Source organism: Trachemys scripta, chromosome 2, assembly GCF_013100865.1.
Source record: "Trachemys scripta elegans isolate TJP31775 chromosome 2, CAS_Tse_1.0, whole genome shotgun sequence".
Classification (NCBI taxonomy): Eukaryota; Metazoa; Chordata; order Testudines; family Emydidae; genus Trachemys; species Trachemys scripta.
The window spans coordinates 247781322-247801060 of NC_048299.1; the positions used below are offsets into that span (position 1 = coordinate 247781322).

Consider the following 19739-nt stretch of genomic DNA (forward strand, 5'->3'; position numbering starts at 1 on the left):
CCGCCATGGACCTCGGCGTGGAGTTATGAGCCGGCTACAGCTGCCGGCGGCTGGGGTCGCGTGCACCCTAAGGGGTTTGCCCGCGCTCTGCGCTTTTGGGCAGCAGGGCTCCTGTCACACACACCCCGCTTCGTCCCCTGCAACCGGCCTCCTGCCCCTGGCGTCCCTGCGGCCCCTGGTTTCCGGGCTCGGACTCTCCCTCTGGCGCCGGGGTTAGCGTAATCTGGCCTCGCTCCTTCTCCTGGGGTCAATCCCGTTCCCCCGCTCTCTGTCTGGCCACCCCCTCGCTGCCCATCCCCTCAGGTCTCCGCCCGTTCCGCTGCCCCCCTCCCAAAGTCCCTGTTCATTCCGCTTCTGCCCCCTTCCCGCGCGTCCCCCCCCCCCCCCCCGCGGCTCCCCTCACGAGTGGGCAGAGTGTGTGTGTGAGGCCGGGCTTCCCCGGTCAGCCCCCTCCCCGGGGCGCTGTTGATTCATCAGGCTGCCCATTGATCCGCGTGCATTGACTTGTATGTATCGCTCCCCGCGCCGGCGGCTGCTGCTCCTGCCGCTGCCGCCCGAGCGAGCCCCGTGTCTCCCGTCGCGTGGCTGAGCTCCACCAAACATGTCGGCTCCTGTCGGGCCGCGGGGCGGCCCTGCTCCTCCTCAGCCTCCTCCACCTCAGGCCCCGCAGTCGGAGATGCCCGACCTCAGCCACCTCACGGAGGAAGAGCGGAAGATCATCCTGGCCGTCATGGAGCGGCAGAAGAAGGAGGAAGAGAAGGAGCAGTCCGTGCTCAAGTAAGGGCAGCCCCCTCCTTTCCTACCCGCTCAGGGCCGCAGAGAGGGCCGGGGTGGCGGTCTCGACCCCAGCCCCGGAGGTGTTACGGGGACTGGGCGCTTGATTCTGTCGGGGCTCTAGCTGCTGTGGGGAGGGGGGATGCTGATGGGGGTGTGGAGGTGAAGCCGCTCGGCTGTGGTATTTGCTCCATGTCCCCGGTGCTTTGCCCTCTCCCCCCCCCCCGCTCTCTGGGGACAGGGGGAGGCGGCTGGCATCGGGCAGAGACTGGGGCTAGGCGCCCAACATGGCCGCACAGGTGCTGCTGTTCTAACCCGGCGTGTGCAAGGAAAAGGGTCTAGGCAGCGGGGGAGCTGCCGGAGCGCGGGTGGGAGGCCTCGGGCTCGTTCCTGGCTGCGAGCCGGGCTGTGAGCGTGTGGCGGGGCCCTGGTGCCGCTCGCTCCCACACCCTGGGCCGGAGATGTGGGGCCGGGGCCTAGGCTCTAACTGTGTCCAAGTGGGTTTGCAAGAGCCGCCATCTTCCTCCACCAGCGTCGCCCGCCCCCGCTCCGCGCCTCTTTCCTAGCTGAGAAAACGTCTCCGTGGGGTGGGGACTAAGCCCCTGGCACCTATGGTTCCCTAGCACCCTGTCCCGCTAACCACACGCCGGGCGGGGCCTGCCCGCTGCCAGCGGCCGGGACGCTGAGGAGGGTAGCACGTTTCCACAGCGGCTCTGTAACTTCAGCACCAGGGAGCTGTCCAGACAGGGTGGGCGTTTATGGCCCTGCTGTCGTTCCCTGTCTCTCCATCGCCTCCCTTCCGTCTGCAGACGGGTCCAGCTCTCAGCGGTTGTCAGGGATGGGGGGAGACTTGTCTCGGAAGGCTCTACATTTTAATGCATTTCTGTTTCTTAGAAGTGCAGCGGGAAGTGAAGGGTGCTAAGGGAATGCAAACTTTTTCTTGTGATCTTCGGTTATTTTTACCTATTTAAAGCACCTGGGGAGGCATTCAGATCTATTGCTTGCAGGTTAATGTGAAGATACTGGGTTTGTAATCTGAATCCGTACGGTTGTCCCATATGTCTACTTACCAAACACATGTAAACACTCATGAAAACTGCTTCCCTATCTGGTGAAAATACTAAATTCACCTCTAATGATTTAGAAGTATAAAATCACACTACTCTATACAATATTATGTGTGGAAATATGAAAAAGCCAGAAAAGAGGTGACATAATATTTTTCACAGTATCAGTGGTTAATGCAAAAAAGAGAGAACTGGATGATTTAGCACTGTCTCTTGATCATTGTGGTTTTCAACTGTTCCTTCAAAATTTAGCTAAAAGCTATCTCTGGGCCTTGATGCTTGGTTGGAAGTGTGTGTGTTCCAGTCATTGTTTCATTAGCAATATGCTAGTGGAAATTTAAACTATGGTTATTCTTTAAATAACAGTTATTGAAGGCAAAAGAGTGCTCCACTTCTTAAATCCTTTTCAGTGTGTCTCTGCTTTAAAAATGCTTTAACATGTCAACATTTTGAAGAACACCAGTGTGAATTATACACTGGAAATCAAATTACATATCTAATTTGTCATTCTAATTCTAAATAATAAAAGTTATTCAGAGTATTAAATAGCTGACATTTTAATATTATAAATTATTATAATACTATTGTGGCACCCACATTTTAAAGTACTTAAATGATTTGTTACATTTCTGAATAATATGGAGAATTAAAATAAAAAGTGTACATTTTTAACTCAAAAGTTTTGTGTGTTTAAAAACATTAACAAGAGATGAAATTACAAGTTATTAATCAGAGATATAGCTTCAATATATGAGAGTAGCATTAAAGATTAACAAATATTGCTGGCAACTTTGTTTTGGATTCTATAATATTTGTGATTTTAAAAATTACATTTACTGTAAGAAAGTAAGACTATCACTGATTTTTATAGTGAAAAAGTCATATATAATTCTAAAATCTAAACATATGCTATGTGTGTTTTAAATGTGATTGTGACCTATATGCATGAGGAGTCATAAAATTTTTTATATTATAGGCAGGGTAATTTCCCAGTAATTTAAGAAAGGGAGAGGCTCCAACTAACATCAGTTTTTTTAAGTGTAAGGATTATAAGTGTAAACTGATTTTCTATTTTTTGTAAATTTGAGTTTGCTCTGTTATTAACTGAGAACATACTCAGAACAGAAGGAAGTTTGTGGGGGAAAGGAATGCATGCAGTTGCAAAATAAAGTAAGGTGATACCACACCCTCCATTAGAACATTGAGAGAAGCTATATGCATTCTATGAGGCTTAGTTTATCATTGATTTCACACTCAAACCTCCTATTGATGGAGCTATGTCAATTTATAACAGCTTAAGAGCTGACCCACTGTCTTCTCATTAAGGAGTGTCATTGCTGTAATTTCAGCTTTTCACTTGACACAGTGTGTGGATGGTGTGGTGGAGGCTGAGAATTGTGTGTAAGGTGTTGGAAAGACTATATGCCAAAATATGTATGTACAGGATGGACTGAAACAACTATCTTATAGAAGTATTGTTGTCAATGGGAGTTAATAATAATTTACAAGACCTTGAGAAGTGATATGGTTTCAGGTAAACAACTTATCAGTGTTATTTTCTAAAGACATTTTATTTACTTTATTTAATGTGAAATATGCACTTGATAGTTTCAAAGCACTGTTTGTTCTAAAAATGTTCTCTTTTTCTATATTTACCAGAAAAAATACCATACAAAAACTTGTTCTGCTCGCTTAGGTAAATATTTTGCAATTTAACCTTCTTGACAGGTATGTTCCCCAATTTCTAAAAGAAAACAAGAACATTAATACAACATATACATTTAATTATTCTTATTGTTATGATGCAGATAGAGCTAAATTCTGCACTCCTTATTCAAGCAAAATTTCCATTGAAGGCAAACTTCTTTTAAAGTGAAATGGACTTTTGTCTGAGTAAGAATCACAGGCTGTATCATTCCATTTCATGAAAATAAAACATGGGTGGGTAAAATTATGCTGGAAAGTCTGAGCTGACACTTGGAGAGGTCTTGTGATAACATTCTTATTAGAGAATCTAAGGGGTAAGGATGGATTTCCTGTAAACTTTGGGGACACTTATGATGATTGAATGTCAGTATGAGGGGCTAGCCCCTCCCTCCTCACTCCTGCTTTCTTCTGTTCCATTTTAAGTTATTGCATGGTGCCCATCACTGTGATATTTTAGAACTTTCCAGACATTCATTAAATAATGTGACTAGTATCTGTCATGTGGACTATTTATTTTTATTCCTCCCTTTTCTATCTCCGGGGGAAATGTGTATGTCTATTAAAATATATCTATATATCTATATAAATTCGCTCTCTCTACATGCACTAATCTTTTTGGGGGAGTGGAGGTAGATGCTATAGAGTTTGAATCTGCAGGAGTTAATTTTGATAAGGTCAGCATGAACTCCTGCTGAGATTTGTTGGGAGAAGATGACATGTAAAGTGGCTGTTTACCAGATCTGCTCCCTTCTCTGTCTCCTAAATGCACACAGCTGTAGCCATGCAGTGTTTCCCATGGAGGAGGAGGGGTCAGGATACTGTGCTGATTCTATTCTGAGCCTCTCCTCTGGAAGTTTTGGTACTACTGGAATGGGGTTTCTGTTTCTTTCATCCCTGCTTTGTTGAATGTTGATTTGGTTCAGTGTAAGAGTTGCTGCAGCTGGTCCTTAGTTAAGGCTATCATTCTATAGTTGTTTGTTTTTTCCTAAATCAATTAAAGGCCTAAATTTGAGATTCCTCGCTTTTGCTGATTTGTGTTTCAACCTAAAGCTATTTAAACATATATTATTGTAATTTATTCGTGAGGCAATTTATCTTTACTAGAAACTAGAGTAATGTTTTGATATTGGACTGTTATTTTTAATCTGGAAAACTGCACATTTTAAAAATGTTCCTTCCATAGAAATTTTTTTTTCTGAGATTTAACAAAAGTATTTGAATTAACAGGCAAAGTAAATGTAGTGTGGTAAAAAGATACAAAGTTATTTAATTTACGTAACAGGACAGAAAAAGATTTTTGAGCAATATTTAATATACATGATATATGTACTCCAGATGCAGTAAATTTTACCTCTACAATTTATACAAGTTCATCCCAATAACTACAAAAATGCAAATGTTTTGAACCTCTGTTGTTGTAGGGACTTTGTGTAGAATTTACATGATGAGTTTTCGTTTACAATATGTATGTTCTGCATCTTTTTTCTAGTTTTATCCGTGTAAGCTTCCTAACAGTTTTTCAGGTCATGTTGTCTCTATATAAATGAATTTATGATCCCAGTCTTGTGAGGTCCTGAGTGCCCTCCAACTTACACTGATTTGATTGGCATTGAGGGCACTTTGCAGGATTGGGCCCTCTGTTAGAAAAAATGCAAATTAACTTAAGTCTATGTATGAATCTGACTTTTGTGTGGGAGGGCTGGCTTGAGGGGAGTGCTAACTGGGAGGTCTCACAAAGGGTAGTAAGGTGGCAACATTATTGCATAACAGACTTTGGAGTGGTCTTTGAGGTGCATATGTGCTTGTCCAGTTTACCTTCAATGTCACCAGAGGTTGGCAGCTATTTCAGGTGACCAGTCTGTTATGGTCTATGAAAACTAAGATAAAATGCTGTTCTCTGTAAAACCAACAGGAACAGGCTCTGAAAACATGTACATTTCATTGTTTCAGAGACATATTGTAATCCTATTTTATAAATAAACTGAAATTAGGTGTTCATTCACATGGTGCTGAGGGGTGTGGGCATGATTAAGGGATTGGAGGAGGAAGTAGGTATGGATAGCACAGTGGACAAAGAAGATGATTTTCACAGCTGTGTTTTTTTGATGCAGTGAAGTGACAGCTAGGGATTTCAGAGAAGCGGAGTTCTCAGTAGTCATGAGGAAAGATGATCAAGTGTTTAATGGCAGGAATGAAGTGACTTTGGAGAAGTAAAGGAAAAGATACTTAGGATTTAGCAGTAGTGCTGATGTGGGAGGAGATTGTTGCCTGAGAGTTCTAATCCTGATCTGTCTGTTTGTGGTCTTCAAAGTTACATGAACTATTTGTGTGTGTTACTGCTTTATAAAATATGATTAAAGCTTCTCTACCTCACAGGGATGTTATGCAAATTGATTAGGATTTATACTATTTTTTAAAGATAGAAAACATGAAATGCTCAGTGTTTTGATTTTTGTTGGGGTGTATGCGTATAAAGTGATCATTCTTTGTATGTTTTTTCTGAAGTGCAAATATGGGTATGAGGGATTCAAAATTTGTAAGATTTTGTAAATTTTGAGGGCCCACTGGTCTGAGTAATGCCAGCCCAAGATTCTTGAAAATAAAACAGCTGGTTGCCAAAGGAGCGGAGTGGGGAGACGGATAGAACAAAGATCCTTGGTCCAAGCATGCATCAAACTTCCTGCCTATTCAAAACCTCAGACTGTGGGGCAGCCAAGGAGGAGGCAGAGGGTTGCCTCTGGCGGAATCTCTGCCTCTTTCTCAGTGGCTCTAAAGATCTTGAGTTGAATGTAACTGAGCACTGCCTAAAATATGGGTGCTGGGATACAGAGCCCTGGAAGGACAGAGTTGCTTTTTCATCCTTTAAAATATGGAGGGCTTTGTCTGTCCCACTGCTGAAGAGGCTTTCCCTCAAATGGGAGGTCCTCAATTATTGCCTGAACCTCCGTTGAAGTTCCAGAAGCCTGAAACCAGGACAACTTCGTCCTGCTTATTTCAGTAGCCATGGTGTGCCCAGCTGTATCATGTGTCCAGTGCAGTCTGCCGAGAAGTTTGAGCAACCAGTTGGCCATAAGCTATTTCAGCAACTCTTGGTGTTCCCTGAGTAACCGATCAACAAAATTAGACAGTTTGTCCCAAATTAAAAACATATATTGAGCAGCACTTGATAATTTGCTGCTTTAATTTGAAAGCTTGCTGAAAAGATCACGTTTTTTGGGACCTTTTTTCCTTGGGGTGACTTTAGTGGACTTTGCTATTTTGTTCTCTCCTGTACTACTTGCACAGCAAGAGAGCCGGATGCAGGATGAGAGTAAGTGTTCAAATCCTTTGCAGGGACTTGACCTGCTGTCTTAGAGGTAGTTGAGATGGAAGCAGGCTCATGCCAGATGGATTTGGCAGGTTCCAGCGTGCCATTGTTTATTGGCATGGCTAATTTCCCGGGTGTTAGTTAATGCAATATGTTTAAGAGCTTGTGGTGGTTTTCTTGAATAGTCTCCAGGGGAATGTCTAAGATTTCTACATGCACTTTAAGTACTTGAAAACGTTATTCATCTGCAAAGATGGATGTATGTGGATTTGCTGCCTCACCAAAAAAAGATGAGGATATTGCAGATGGGACAGGGTACTCTTTCTCTGGAATATTCTTGTCTACTTTTTTTCTAAAAGATATGCTCTAGAAATTATTTTGGAGAAGTTCTATGGCCTGTCTTATATAGAAGATCAGACTAGATGATCAGAAAGGTCCCTTCTGGCCTTGGAATCTATTAGTGTATTTTTTTGAGGTAGATAATAACCTAGGACTGTAGTCAACATTTCTTATTCAAGCAGTATTCCCATGATTTTATTATGTGTTTTGCTGAATACAGAGTGAAGGATGGAGCGTACAGTTTTGTTTTTGTTTACTTATGCTGTACAACATGTGACTATGGTGAAGATGAATTTAAATGTAGTCTTGAAACAGTGGAAAATAGAAAGTATAGGAAGATATAGGAAGAAGAAACTTGAGTGATGAAGGACATGACACTCTTTTTCTCCTGTCTTTGTTTCTTTTCCTCTCCCCTTGTTTTCTGTTTGATTATTCCACTTGCCTGTGCCACCTCTTCCTCCTTTCTGTAAAGTTTCTAGCACCCTTTTGGATGCTGGATAAATAATAATAGTTGTAGGGTTACTTCTTGTCAGTGACTAAGCCGAATGTGTTTGTAGATGAGGGCAGACTCCAAATGGATAGTAGTGAATAGGAATAGGGAGTTGATTTTATCTCTCTATACAGTGTTGGTGAGACCAGCACTGGAATAATGTGTTCTAATGTTCTAATGTCCACATTTTTAAGCTGAAAAATTGGAGAGGGTACAGAAAAGAACCACAACAATTATTTGGGGGCTGTAGAAAATGCCTTACAATGAGAGACTTTGAGTTAAATCTGTTCAGTTTATCAAAGAGAAGATTGAGAGGTGCTTGATTAGTGAGTATGTACCTTCACAGGGAGAAAATACCAGGTAGTAAAGGGCTCTTTATTCCAACAGAGAAAGGCATAACAAGAACAAGTGGCTTGAAGCTGGAGCCAGACAAATTCAAATGAGAAATAAGGTACAAATTTGTAATAGTGAGGATGATTAACCATGGAAACAAACTACCAAGGGAAGTGATGGATTCTCCACCCTGTGATGTCTTCAGATTAAGACAAGATGTCTTTCTGCAAGCTATGCTTTAGTCAAACACAAGTTATTGGGTTCAATGCAGGGAGAACTGAGTGAAATTTAATGGCCTGTGGTATACAGGAGGTCAGACTACTTGATCTCATGGCCCCTTCTGGCCTTAAACTCTATGAATCTATGAGTAAGATAATTTAAAACCTATGAAAACATTGAAAGCTTGATTTTTGTATTGAAATTAAAGCTTAGTTACAGTATATATTGTAAGTTCTAAATTATACAGAACAAAATTGTCAGTCTAACCTGATTTAAAAAGTGTATTTTCTCCCAAACCACTTTTAAAATATTTGCAGTGAGCATATCTATTTTCTCTTTCCATAATGAGAAGAAAAAAGTAATAAAAGGGTTCTAACTTTGAATTTAAGACAGTGGGATTACTTATGTGTAAAGAAATTCATGTGCATAAACCTTCATTTTGCACTTCAAAGGTAGGCACAAGAGCTCAGTGGGAGTTTTTTTTTTCAAGCTGGGTGCCAGCATCCTCTTCTGGCATGCTTGAAGTATTACAAAATATTGAGAGCCAAGTCACATAAAGATGGATGTTCCTTGGTGCACTCTTTGTTAGCTCTCCTTTTCTGGAAGGCTGTTTGCCTTTGTCTGTTTTTAGTGTTTTCTTTTGCTTCCAGCTGTTGAAGTGGGGCCCAGGGTTCAAATAAAATGAGCCTTTGCACTAGCTCTGCTCAACATGTGTGCAGCCACTCCCTCATTCATCAGTAGTACTGGTAAAGGCTATTTGAGGAGATTAGAGGTTAGTTTTTAAAGCAGAAGCTAGCTTTACACATATGGAGAGGTGAGGGAAAATGTGCTTCTATGCCATATTTTCATTTCCCTGATTCTAGGGCCAGCTGGAGGCTGAAACAGATCTGATGTAATTTAGAGCAGCTTCAGGGCTCAGTGGCTTCAGTGGCAAAGCATCTGGGAAGGAAAGAAAAAAAATAAAGACAAAACAAACAATGCAAGCAGTAAACAGTGGTTACTTCAGATACAATACCTTCTGTATGTCTTTCTGTGGAGAGCTTTCAGCAGAGATTACAGTTTAAGAGCGGATCCTCTTCTGGTGGGAACACTCTTCACTAGGTAAGATAAGACAAAAATCAGTAGTGAGTCCAGTCTCAGTGTATCATAGATAATAAAAGCAGTTTATTTGTAGGCAAAGGAATTTCATTTAAAGGTTATTGAATCCTGTTTGATTTATCATGGGTAATATAAACAGTTTATAAATGGGCAAAGGTGAGTGATCTTAAATAAGTCCTATGAAACCAAAAAAAAAAAAATTTAAAATGGTTTCTTAAAAGAAACCATTAAAAGAGCAGTCTTCAGATGGGCAAATTAATGAATACTCAAGATAGTCCCAGGCGGACAGCAAAGAGCTACAAAAGGATCTCTCAAAACTGGGTGACTGGGAAACCAAATCGCAGATGAAATTCAGTGTTGATAAATACAAAGTAATGCACATTGGAAAACATAATCCCAACTATACATATAAAATGATGGGGTCTAAATTAGCTGTTACCACTCAAGAAACAGATCTTGGAGTCATTGTGGCTAGTTCTCTGAAAATATCTACTCAATATGCAGCAGCAGTCAAAAAAATGAACCGAATTTTGGGACTCATTAAGAAAGGGTCAGATAATAAGACAGAAATATCATCTTGCCTCTATATAAATCAATGGTATGCCCACATCTTGCATACTGCATGCTGATGTGATTGCCCCATCTCAAAAAAGATATATTGGAATTGGAAAAGGTTCAGAAAAGGGCAACAAAATGATTAGGGATATGGAACAGCTTCCATATGAGGAGAGATTAATAAAACGGGGACTTTTCAGCTTGGAAAAGAGATGACTAAGGGGGGATATGATAGAGGTCTTTAAAATCATGACTGGTGTGGAGAAAGTAGATAAGGAAGTGTTATTTACTCCTTCTCATAACAAAAGAACTAGGGGTCACCAAATGAAATTAATAGGCAGCAGGATTAAAACAAACAAAAGGAAGTATTTCTTCACACAACAGACAGTCAACCTGTGAAACTTTTTTCCAGAGGATGTTGTGAAGGCCAAGACTACAACAGGGTTTAAAGAAGAACTAGATAAATTCATGGAGGATAGGTCCATCAATGGCTATTAGCCAGGATGGGCAGGGATGGTGTCCCTAGCCTCTGTTTGCCAGAAGCTGGGCGTGAGTGACAGGGAATGGATCACTTGATGATTAGCTGTTCATTCCCTCTGGGGCACCTGGCATTGGCCAGTGTCGGAAGACAGGATACTGGGCTAGATGGACTTTTGGTCTGACCCAGTATAGCCATTCTGATGTTCTTAATATTAAAAATCTTAACTTCAAATTAAATCTCACTATTTATCTCTGTTTACCAAGGTTAGCTTATGTCTCCTTTCCAGCATTTAAACAGTCTCATGTTTAACAAGAAAACCTGTTAGCATCTTACATTACAATAGCATTTCAATATTCCATTAAAACTATTACAACAATTTAAATCTAATCTATTGGCAGTGCTTTTGCAAACTCCATCTCTTCTCACCAATGATACACTGAAGTCTTGGTGATGTCATCCTGTTGCAGCAACTGTGCTATACTGGAAGGTTGCTTCTTTTTGATGTTGTGTTGTGGCTTCTTTGTTTGTCTTAGTTGTACTTCTTGCTGCCCTGGCTATTTGTTTGCTTGGAGAGGCGCTGTTTTGAAGATGTGATTAGATGAACAGGCTGAAATGTGAGGGTAAGAGTTAGTGTAAAAGCATAAGATAGCATATAAGCATGATAGTACGTAAGGGTTTAGTAATATGAGAGTATAAGAGTTCAGAGCAATTTATACTATTCTCTTCCCATCGTTTCATTGAAGGTGGAAGACACTTCTCTCAGGGGCTTGGTTGGATTTAAATATCAGCTGCTGTCACCTTACATTGGCTCAACACATTATCTTGGTGGCATCTTCAGCTCATGAACATGCAAACTGCTAATGTCTATGTAATAGGGTTGCAATTATTCTTGAACTTCATGGTTATGTATTGCTTTTGTTTTTGTGGTTGGAAACTCTCAAAACATCATTGTTAGAGTTTTAACTGTTTCTTCTATTCAATCTGTTTGCTGAGATATCCCTTTAATTCCATTAGGGATATCATAGGAGTTGAAATTTTGTTTCAGATGAGTCCAGATACTTACATTGTTATATATACATCTTTCAGCTCTTAAATGAGTTTTTTAGTCTTTAAACTTAAATCGTCATCAAAGAAGTTATTGTCCTTTCTTCTTACCGCCCTCGGAGAGTTTGCTATTGAATTGTTCAAGCGTTGCCAGATAACTAATTCCCTAATTAACATGAATATTTTTATACTCAAATGATTCTTATCTTAGTAATCAGTTACATCATCAAATAATCTGCTATATTTGTACATACAACGTTACATGAATAGTGAGATGTTTTATCAGGGTGGTTATTATATGAAGGCTTGCTTTTAGATACAAAATATTTGCAAATATACATCTCAAAAGAAGCTTATATCATTTTAAGCATTTGAGGGACAACAAAGGTTTTCACCTTTAAGTGGAAACATGAGTTGGAAGTAACTAGTATCTTTTGTAAAACATTTTTCTACCATAAATGTTGTCCTTAACAGTTGAAGAATTAAGACTTTAGAGTCTTTATAAAAATAAATCAGTCTCAATTAGAATATTTGTAGAATTCTTTGTGTGGGTGTAAAAATTAAGGTTTTTCTTTGCAAAGAGGAGGGGTGAAGAGGCCCACTTTTATGACTTAGTTTAAAGCTCTGATAACACAGCCTAAGCATCACTTCTTTTTGGAATGTCCTGAATAAAGAGCATCCTCACATTGTTTTACACAACCAGATGTCTTTCTAAATCATCAATATCTTTAGAAGTTTGCATTCTTGAGATAAAGATAATGTCTACATCAAACTGGTGTCTTGTATGAGGGGAAGGTGACCTCTTCTTTGAGAAGACAATCTTGTTTGTTGTTGGCCTTTTGATCAAATGGTTCCTAAACTTGCAACCTACTATTTGTAGTACATTTATAGTTAAAGAATCCTATCAAATATTCTATACAAGGAACAAATCACAATAGCTAACATTTATTTGCATCTTCCAAACATACTTTATTTTAAACTAATATAGACTGATAAAGCAAAATAGAAGTTATAAAGTTGCATCCCAGAGTCTGTAAATACATATGGAGGTAATAAATATGCTTTTATGGTTAAGGAAGTGTAATCTCTGACACTTTTGGAGCCTGTCACTGGTTGACAGGAAGCAGAGATTGTCTAGAAATTCCTTTAATTAACTTGAACATTTTGGGAGGGCGGGCTAGTTCAGTGGTTTGAGCATTGGCCTGCTAAACCTAGGATTGTGAGTTCAATCCTTAAGGGGGCCATTTAGGGGTCAGGACAAAAATCTATCTGGGGATTGGTCCTGCTTTGAGCAGCAGGTTAGACTAGATGACCTCCTGAGGTCCCTTCTAAACCTGATATTCTATGATTTAATTAAATAAGCAACCAAAAATATAAGCATGTGAACTACCATATTCTCCAAGCATCATGTATATGAAAATAATTGTATATCTTAAAATTCAGTAAAGACAAAGTCAAAATTATAATGACCTAAAATTATAAGAATACGGTAACTCCTCATTTAATGTTGTAGTTATGTTCCTGAAAAATGCAACTTTAAGTGAAACGATGTTAAATGAATCCAATTTTCCCATAAGATTTAATGTGAATGCGGGGTGGTTAGGTTCCAAGGAAATTTTTTTGGGGCAGACAAAAGGCATTATATACTGTACAGTACTGTACTGTAGTGTGGTTGGGAAGTGCCCCGGCTTACCCCACACAGGCACAGCCTGCTGCAGGCAAGGACACTAGGAAGCACCTTTGCAGTGGCAGCTTCCCTGGAGAAGAACAGGCACCGACTTTGCCGGGAATGCTCCAGGCCTGCCTCTTCCTGTCACTGCTCCACTCCAGGTCCACCTCTTCCCACCCCCACTCCACCTTCTCTCCGGAGCACGCCACATCCCCGCTCCCCCCCCTCCCCCCGAAAGTCCTAAGTGCCACCAAACAGCAGTGGGGGAAGCGCTGGGAGGGAGGAGGAGGAGGCAGAGAAGAGGAACTTGTGCAATCCTCCCTTGTAAAGTCGCTGCTCTCCCACAGAATCTTACAAGCAGTGGACAGCCAAATGATGTTATAAGGAAGCATTGCACAACTTTAAATGAGCATGTTCCCTAATTGAGCAGTGACATAACTTTGAAACAATGTTAAGTGGGAGGATGTTAAGTGAGGAGTTACTGTAAATAATAATTTTAATAACAATTGTGCATCAATACTGATGTTTACCCCCTACATTACTCCTTGGTAGCAGCTGCAGTCAGGGCGCAGGGTTGAGCTCAAAGAGTTTTTGAAAAGTTACAGATTTTCTATTGCAAGTGGACCTGTTCACTACTTGATACAATATGAAAATAACAAAGTTTTGTTTACAACAATGGAATCCTCAGGCCTAGAGAGCAAACACATTGTCATCACCCAAGGTTGGTCTTTTGCTTTTATATATTCCCATTGATAATCAGGGTGACAAGGAAGATATACCAGGACTGAGCAAAAGTAATAATGGTCTCCCTCCATACTGGCCCTGATTCCCATGGTTCCCCAGATTTCTTCTGATTCCTGTTCACCAACCCTCGTTCCTGCCAATCTTTCAAGACTTGATTCATCAGGGTACTGTCAGAGAATAATAGAGTTCTCGCTTTTTGTTTGGGTACAGCAAGTCAGATACTTTATTTTCTCTCTATCAATTTCATAGAGGGAGAGAGCTAAACAGGTCTCTCAACAGGTAAACAATTACAGCAAGCATTTATACCTTTTGTTACAGACAATAATGAGCAACAGCTGCATTTTGTTTATACATAGGTCATTCTGATATCTTGTTTTGCTCACTAATGTAGACTGTTAGTCTACATTCCATATTATCTACACAAGGTCGCAACAACTTCTCACACAGTTCTTTCCCACTCGCCTCACACATTCCTCGCTTCTACAAATCTCGCGTTATTAGGGTTACAGTTAGCCTGACTCTTGCTAACAAACTGTCATGCATTGCAATCCCCTTCCTGTCAGTTCTTTCTCTGCTTCCACAGTACTTTCACTCACCCAGACCTCCAGCATCTGAGACACACTGCCTAGAACCTGAATGTTCTCCCTTTCTAGACCAGGTCTGTTCCTAATACTAGTATATTTCTTGCTCAAATTCTAAAAACCTTCAATGAATCATGCTTGTAAGGAGATTTGGAGAGTGTGATCCTTCTGATGTGTATAACTATGTCTCTCTACCAGAGAGAACTTGGAATTTCTCCTAGATGACTTCAGTTTGGGTTTGAGTGTGAAGCTTGAGTTGTAAGATCTGAGATCTCCAGTCCCATCTAGATCACCCTGAATATGGACGTTGGACTATAACTAATTCTGAAAGAACTCTTTGCAACTACAGAGCTCACTATCTCTACTATGAATCTGATCTCATAACTGTACTCATGTCTGTATGTATACTGATCTTTTAACCAATACTCTCTCTCTTTTCTTTTTTAATAAATTTTAGTTTAATTAATAAGGACTGACTGGAATCGTGTATTTGGGTAAGATCTGGAATATTCATTAACCTGGGAGGTAATGTGTCCAATCCTTTGGGATTGGTAGAACTTTCTTAGATGATGAATAAGATTTTCAGTAATCCTCATCATATTTAACTTGGGTGTGTGGGTGGATGCCTAAGGCTGGATTGATTTAAGGGAACTGGATAACCAGTAAGGTATTATAAAAGCTGTTTTGTGTTGGCTTGGTGAATCTAAGTATTGGAATATCCACCAGCTTTGGGGATTGTCTACCCCATTCTTTGCAGTTTGCCCTAATTGAGTAATCTCAGAGTGGCTTCCTGGGACCCCGGTCACAGTTCTGTCTTGCTAAGGAAAGCCTTCTACTCACCATTAGAGAGTGGTGAGTGAATATTTCAAGCCATAGGCTAAAATAATCTGGATGAAGCTAGTTCCATCTCTAGGTTAAATGTTATAAATACAGGAGATAATTTTTCATTTAGATTCCTCCTCCAATAACATTAAGGAAACAGTTTATTGTTAAGATTGTGACACAAGTTTACAATAACCAGCAGTTCAATTAAGACTGTAATTTCTCTCTTTAGCTCACATATTGTCATTCTCTCACCCCCCTCCCATACAATGTGTTAAAGAGATTTCAACTTTGGATGTGAATTTCTTGCTTTTTGTAAGTTGGTCATTGCCTTCACATTACCTTAACATTATTTATGTAGCTATTCTGTATCTATATCACCTATACAAAATCTTTTGACAGTAGTCTGTTTCTGTAAATTTAACATGAATATTGCTGAATTGATTCTAAGATCTGCAACATCTAAAGGCTGAATTCAGCACTATGAACATGTAGAAAAACTGGTATCTGCAGTCTTGTATGGCACGGAAATCAAATGAATTGTTGCCAAATCAGGCCCTCAGACAGCTTTTTTTTTTTTTTTTTAATTCAGTGTGCTTTCATTAATTTGGTTAGTCATTGTGATTATGATTCACTTCATTCTGTGTAACCAATTGCTGCACAGTAAGTGACAGTTGAACTATACATTACCTAACAGTTAGAAAAATAGCATCCTGTCATATTAAGAAAGATGAGAATTACATTCTACTGAACGGTTTCAGAGTAGCAGCCGTGTTAGTCTGTATCCACAAAAAGAACAGGAGTACTTGTGGCACCTTAGAGACTAACAAATTTATTTGAGCATAAGCTTTCGTGGGCTACAGCCCACTTCATTGGATGCATGTTCCAATGAAGTGGGCTGTAGTCCATGAAAGCTTATGCTCAAATAAATTTGTTAGTCTATAAGGTACCACAAGTACTCCTGTTCATTCTACTGAACACTGATATCTTGAACCAACATAAAAATAGTTAATGAACATGCTTATTTTTCTCATGAGTGATGATATAATAGATATGAAAGATAGCTACAAAGAGTCTAAGCTATTCAAGAGTAAAAATTCCCTTTTATTTTTGTGCAGAGAATGATATTTCTTGATTTCGCTTTTGAATGTTTTTGTTGCTTTTTTCAATCTTTCATTAGTTGACTTGTAAAATTATATCGATATCTGCAGGGGCATTGCTAATAATTTGTTTCACATATAATACAAGCTGCAGATTCACAGATCTAAATATACCAGAATAGGAGACATTCTCTCAGCAGTCATATTTTCTAAAGTCTGTCTATCTGGCATTGGAAGAGCATTGTCAGAGAGTAATTCTGTTACTTATCACCTTAAATAGATGTGTCTGAAAATATTAATTGTAAATACATATTAAGGAATGTATGGGGAATCAATGATTAAGAAGCTTTAAAATAAACCAACCCTCCTCCAGTGTATTTGAAAAAAGCTATATTTTCTGCTAGTATCTATGTATTGCAGATCCCTGTGGAAAGGAATCTGGGGGTCATAGTTGATCACAAGCTAAATATGAGTCAGCAGTGCAAAAGAAGCAAATATTATTCTGGGATGTATTAGCAGGAGTATTGTAAGCAAGACACAAAAAGTAATTCTTCGGCTCTACTCCAAACTGATTAGACCTCAGGTGGAATATTGTGTCCGGTTCTGGGTGCCACATTTCAGGAAAGTTGTGGACAAATTGGAGAAAGTGACAAAAATGATTAAAAGTCTAGAAAACATCTCTGATGAGGGAAGATTGAAAAAATTGGGTTTGCTTAGCCTGAAGAAGAGAAGACTGACAGGGGACATGATAACAATTTTCAAGTACATAAAAGGTTACAAGGAGGAGGGAGAAAAAATATCCCCTCTGAGGATGGGACAAGAAGCAATGGGCTTAAATTGCAGCAAGGGCGGTTTAGGTTGTCCATTAGGAAGAACTTCCTAACTGACAGGTAGTTAAGCACTGGAATAAATTACCCAGGGAGGTCATAGATATCCATCACTGGAGATTTTTAAGAGCCGGTTAGACAAACACCTGTCAGGAATGGTCTAGATTATATTTAGTCCTGCCTTGAGTGCAGGGGACCAGACTAGAAGACCTGTTGATGTCCCTTCCAGGTCTGTGATTCTGTGGTTCTATGATTTTGGCAAAATTATGTCTTCCAGAGTCAAAGAAGTGCATGACAGAAAACCTGAGAGGAAAGGGCTGGAAGTTTTATGCCCTGGTACTGGCTTTTCCAACACAAATTTATAGAGAGTGTGCTCTGCAGGCATTCAGCCAAGAAGGGGTATTTCAGGGCAGAGTTCAGAAACAATGATCTAATATGCAGGGCACTACATCCTCTGACACAGCAGTGGCAGTGAGGCCTCTCCTCTGTGCTGATTATTCATGTTACAGACAAAAATAATCAGTATTTATAGATGGGCCTGTGCAGGTGATCATAGCTGAATGGATTATAGAGGAACAATGATAGTTCTTTGGCAGCATATGTTTGTGCCTATTCAGATCTATTTAGACAGGGTGGTGGAATTTGGCTCTTAACTCCATATTGTACTTCTGCATTTATGTTATCCACATAGTTTACTGTAATATGTCTAGGGGTTCTTGTCTAAAACATGCTGTTACTTATATGTCTGAAAAATATTCACAAACACAGATATTCTCTTGTATGAAACAGATCCTAAATTCATACGCATGTTTGCCCAGGAAAAAAATAAAATAAACCCTTTGTCAGATAATTCAATTAACGATTAATAACATTAGGTAAGGGCACTTTCTGTTTAAGAGCTTACATTTGTTCTATATAAACTGGATTTATTATAATTATCACAATTGGAAATGCATTTTTGATTGGTCAGATAAAAATAAATTAATTTAAATACTTAGGCCCTGACCCTGCAAACACTTATGTACATGCTTAACTTTGTGCATATGATTAGTCCTATTGAGTTAAATGGAATCACATGTGTGAAGTTAAGTGCACAAGTGTTTACAGTATCATGGTTGTAGTAATTTATAAACTTCTGTTTATTATTTATATGTAGTCTAAAAGTGTGGTACGCATTTTACAACTCAAAACTGAAGAAAAGAAATGCCATCACTCGTTTTCCAAAGAGCTTTCAATCTTATTATGGAAGTAACAGTCACAGTTTGATAGTTAATGATGAGTAGAGGTTTGCATTTAAAACAGGAATTCAACCTCTTAGTTACAAATGAAGAATACAGTGTATCCTCCTCAAAATTCTTTGCATACAGAATGCATTTAATTAATACGGAATACAGGTTAATTAGTTTGAGTTAAAATTAATTAAACAATGTCTCTTTTAATAAATTGAGTATTGTTAGAACTTTTTTTGTCCCAAATTATCTTAAAAACAGAACACAGACTTGCACACTTCCCATAAAATTACAACACATTGAAAACTTATGCATTAGCTACATTAGAAGAAGTTTTCATAGGATTGTTCATTTTTTTGCCATTCTTTATAACTGAGAGTTTCTCTTTGAACAGAGGCTGAAGAATAATATTCTGTTATAGAGAAATCCATGAAGAACTCCTCTTTCAGAATGGCTGACTTCTCATATTGCTCTGAATTGGGAGTGAGGCTAGTAGATCCTTGGTAAATATGCCTGCTTTTAATACGGTGACCATCTCCGATTGTTCCCATTGGGAGGGCAGCCAAGATTCCCTCACGGAAGATGGTGACACCTGACATTATGAGGGAGAAAAAAATTGAAAATATAAAAGTGCCTTTAAAAATCAGTTTAAACTAAACTGGGATATTTATGCAGTAGTCATAATTGTAAGGTTATTGCATAGTGTCATTATTGTATGGAATTAAGTTTAAGTGGGTGCTTTACTTGTGCATTTCTATACTTTAACATGTTTGGACCTCCTTTAAGTTTAAACTTAATTCTGAACTTCCTGGGTTTGTAATGCTCATTTTGGTGATAATTACAACATCCATTCAGTGTTTTTACCCTTAAGTTATTGATATATATTTCAACCTTAGCTCCAGTCTAATATAGTTTTTATCTGGGAATCTGAGGTGATAATGTAACAAACAAGACGGGTGAAGGTGTTTCAACACTTTGATTCTTTGGATAAAAAAAACTGTATCGGTTAGCATTTATTATTGAACTCTTGCCTATCAGCCTGAGTGTACTTTGCCTTTTAATTCATAATTAACATATTAAGACAATGAAAAGTTAAAAATAAAACAAAAATATTCAAGAGAGAACTTCTATTAAATGTATAATACATGAGATTCATTTTTAAAATTTGCATTGCTTTCTTTTGTTATGGAATAATATTACTTTACACTTCTAGTGCCTTTATTAGAAAATCTTAAAATGCATCACACACATTAACTAAATCTGATAATTTTTTGTGCTAATAAGTATTACATTCATTTCACAGATGAGGAAATTGAAATACAGAGAGGTAAAGTAATTTGTATTAAAATTGTC

The 19739-nt window shown here is 39.2% G+C and overlaps 1 protein-coding gene across 12 annotated transcripts in view; it reads left to right on the forward strand.

The window, feature by feature from the left end:
- The first annotated feature begins 463 nt into the window (after positions 1 to 463).
- RIMS2 (regulating synaptic membrane exocytosis 2) overlaps positions 464 to 19739 on the forward strand; it is a 767247-nt gene continuing 747971 nt past the window's right edge. For 5 of the 12 annotated variants that reach the window (XM_034763438.1, XM_034763457.1, XM_034763453.1 and 2 more), the window contains exon 1: positions 465 to 777. In XM_034763438.1, the coding sequence (XP_034619329.1) occupies positions 602 to 777 (176 nt within the window). In that variant the 5' untranslated portion in view covers positions 465 to 601. Of the gene's footprint in view, positions 778 to 19739 lie in introns of all 12 variants that reach the window. The other 7 variants (XM_034763436.1, XM_034763437.1, XM_034763454.1 and 4 more) reach the window with 2 other exon arrangements.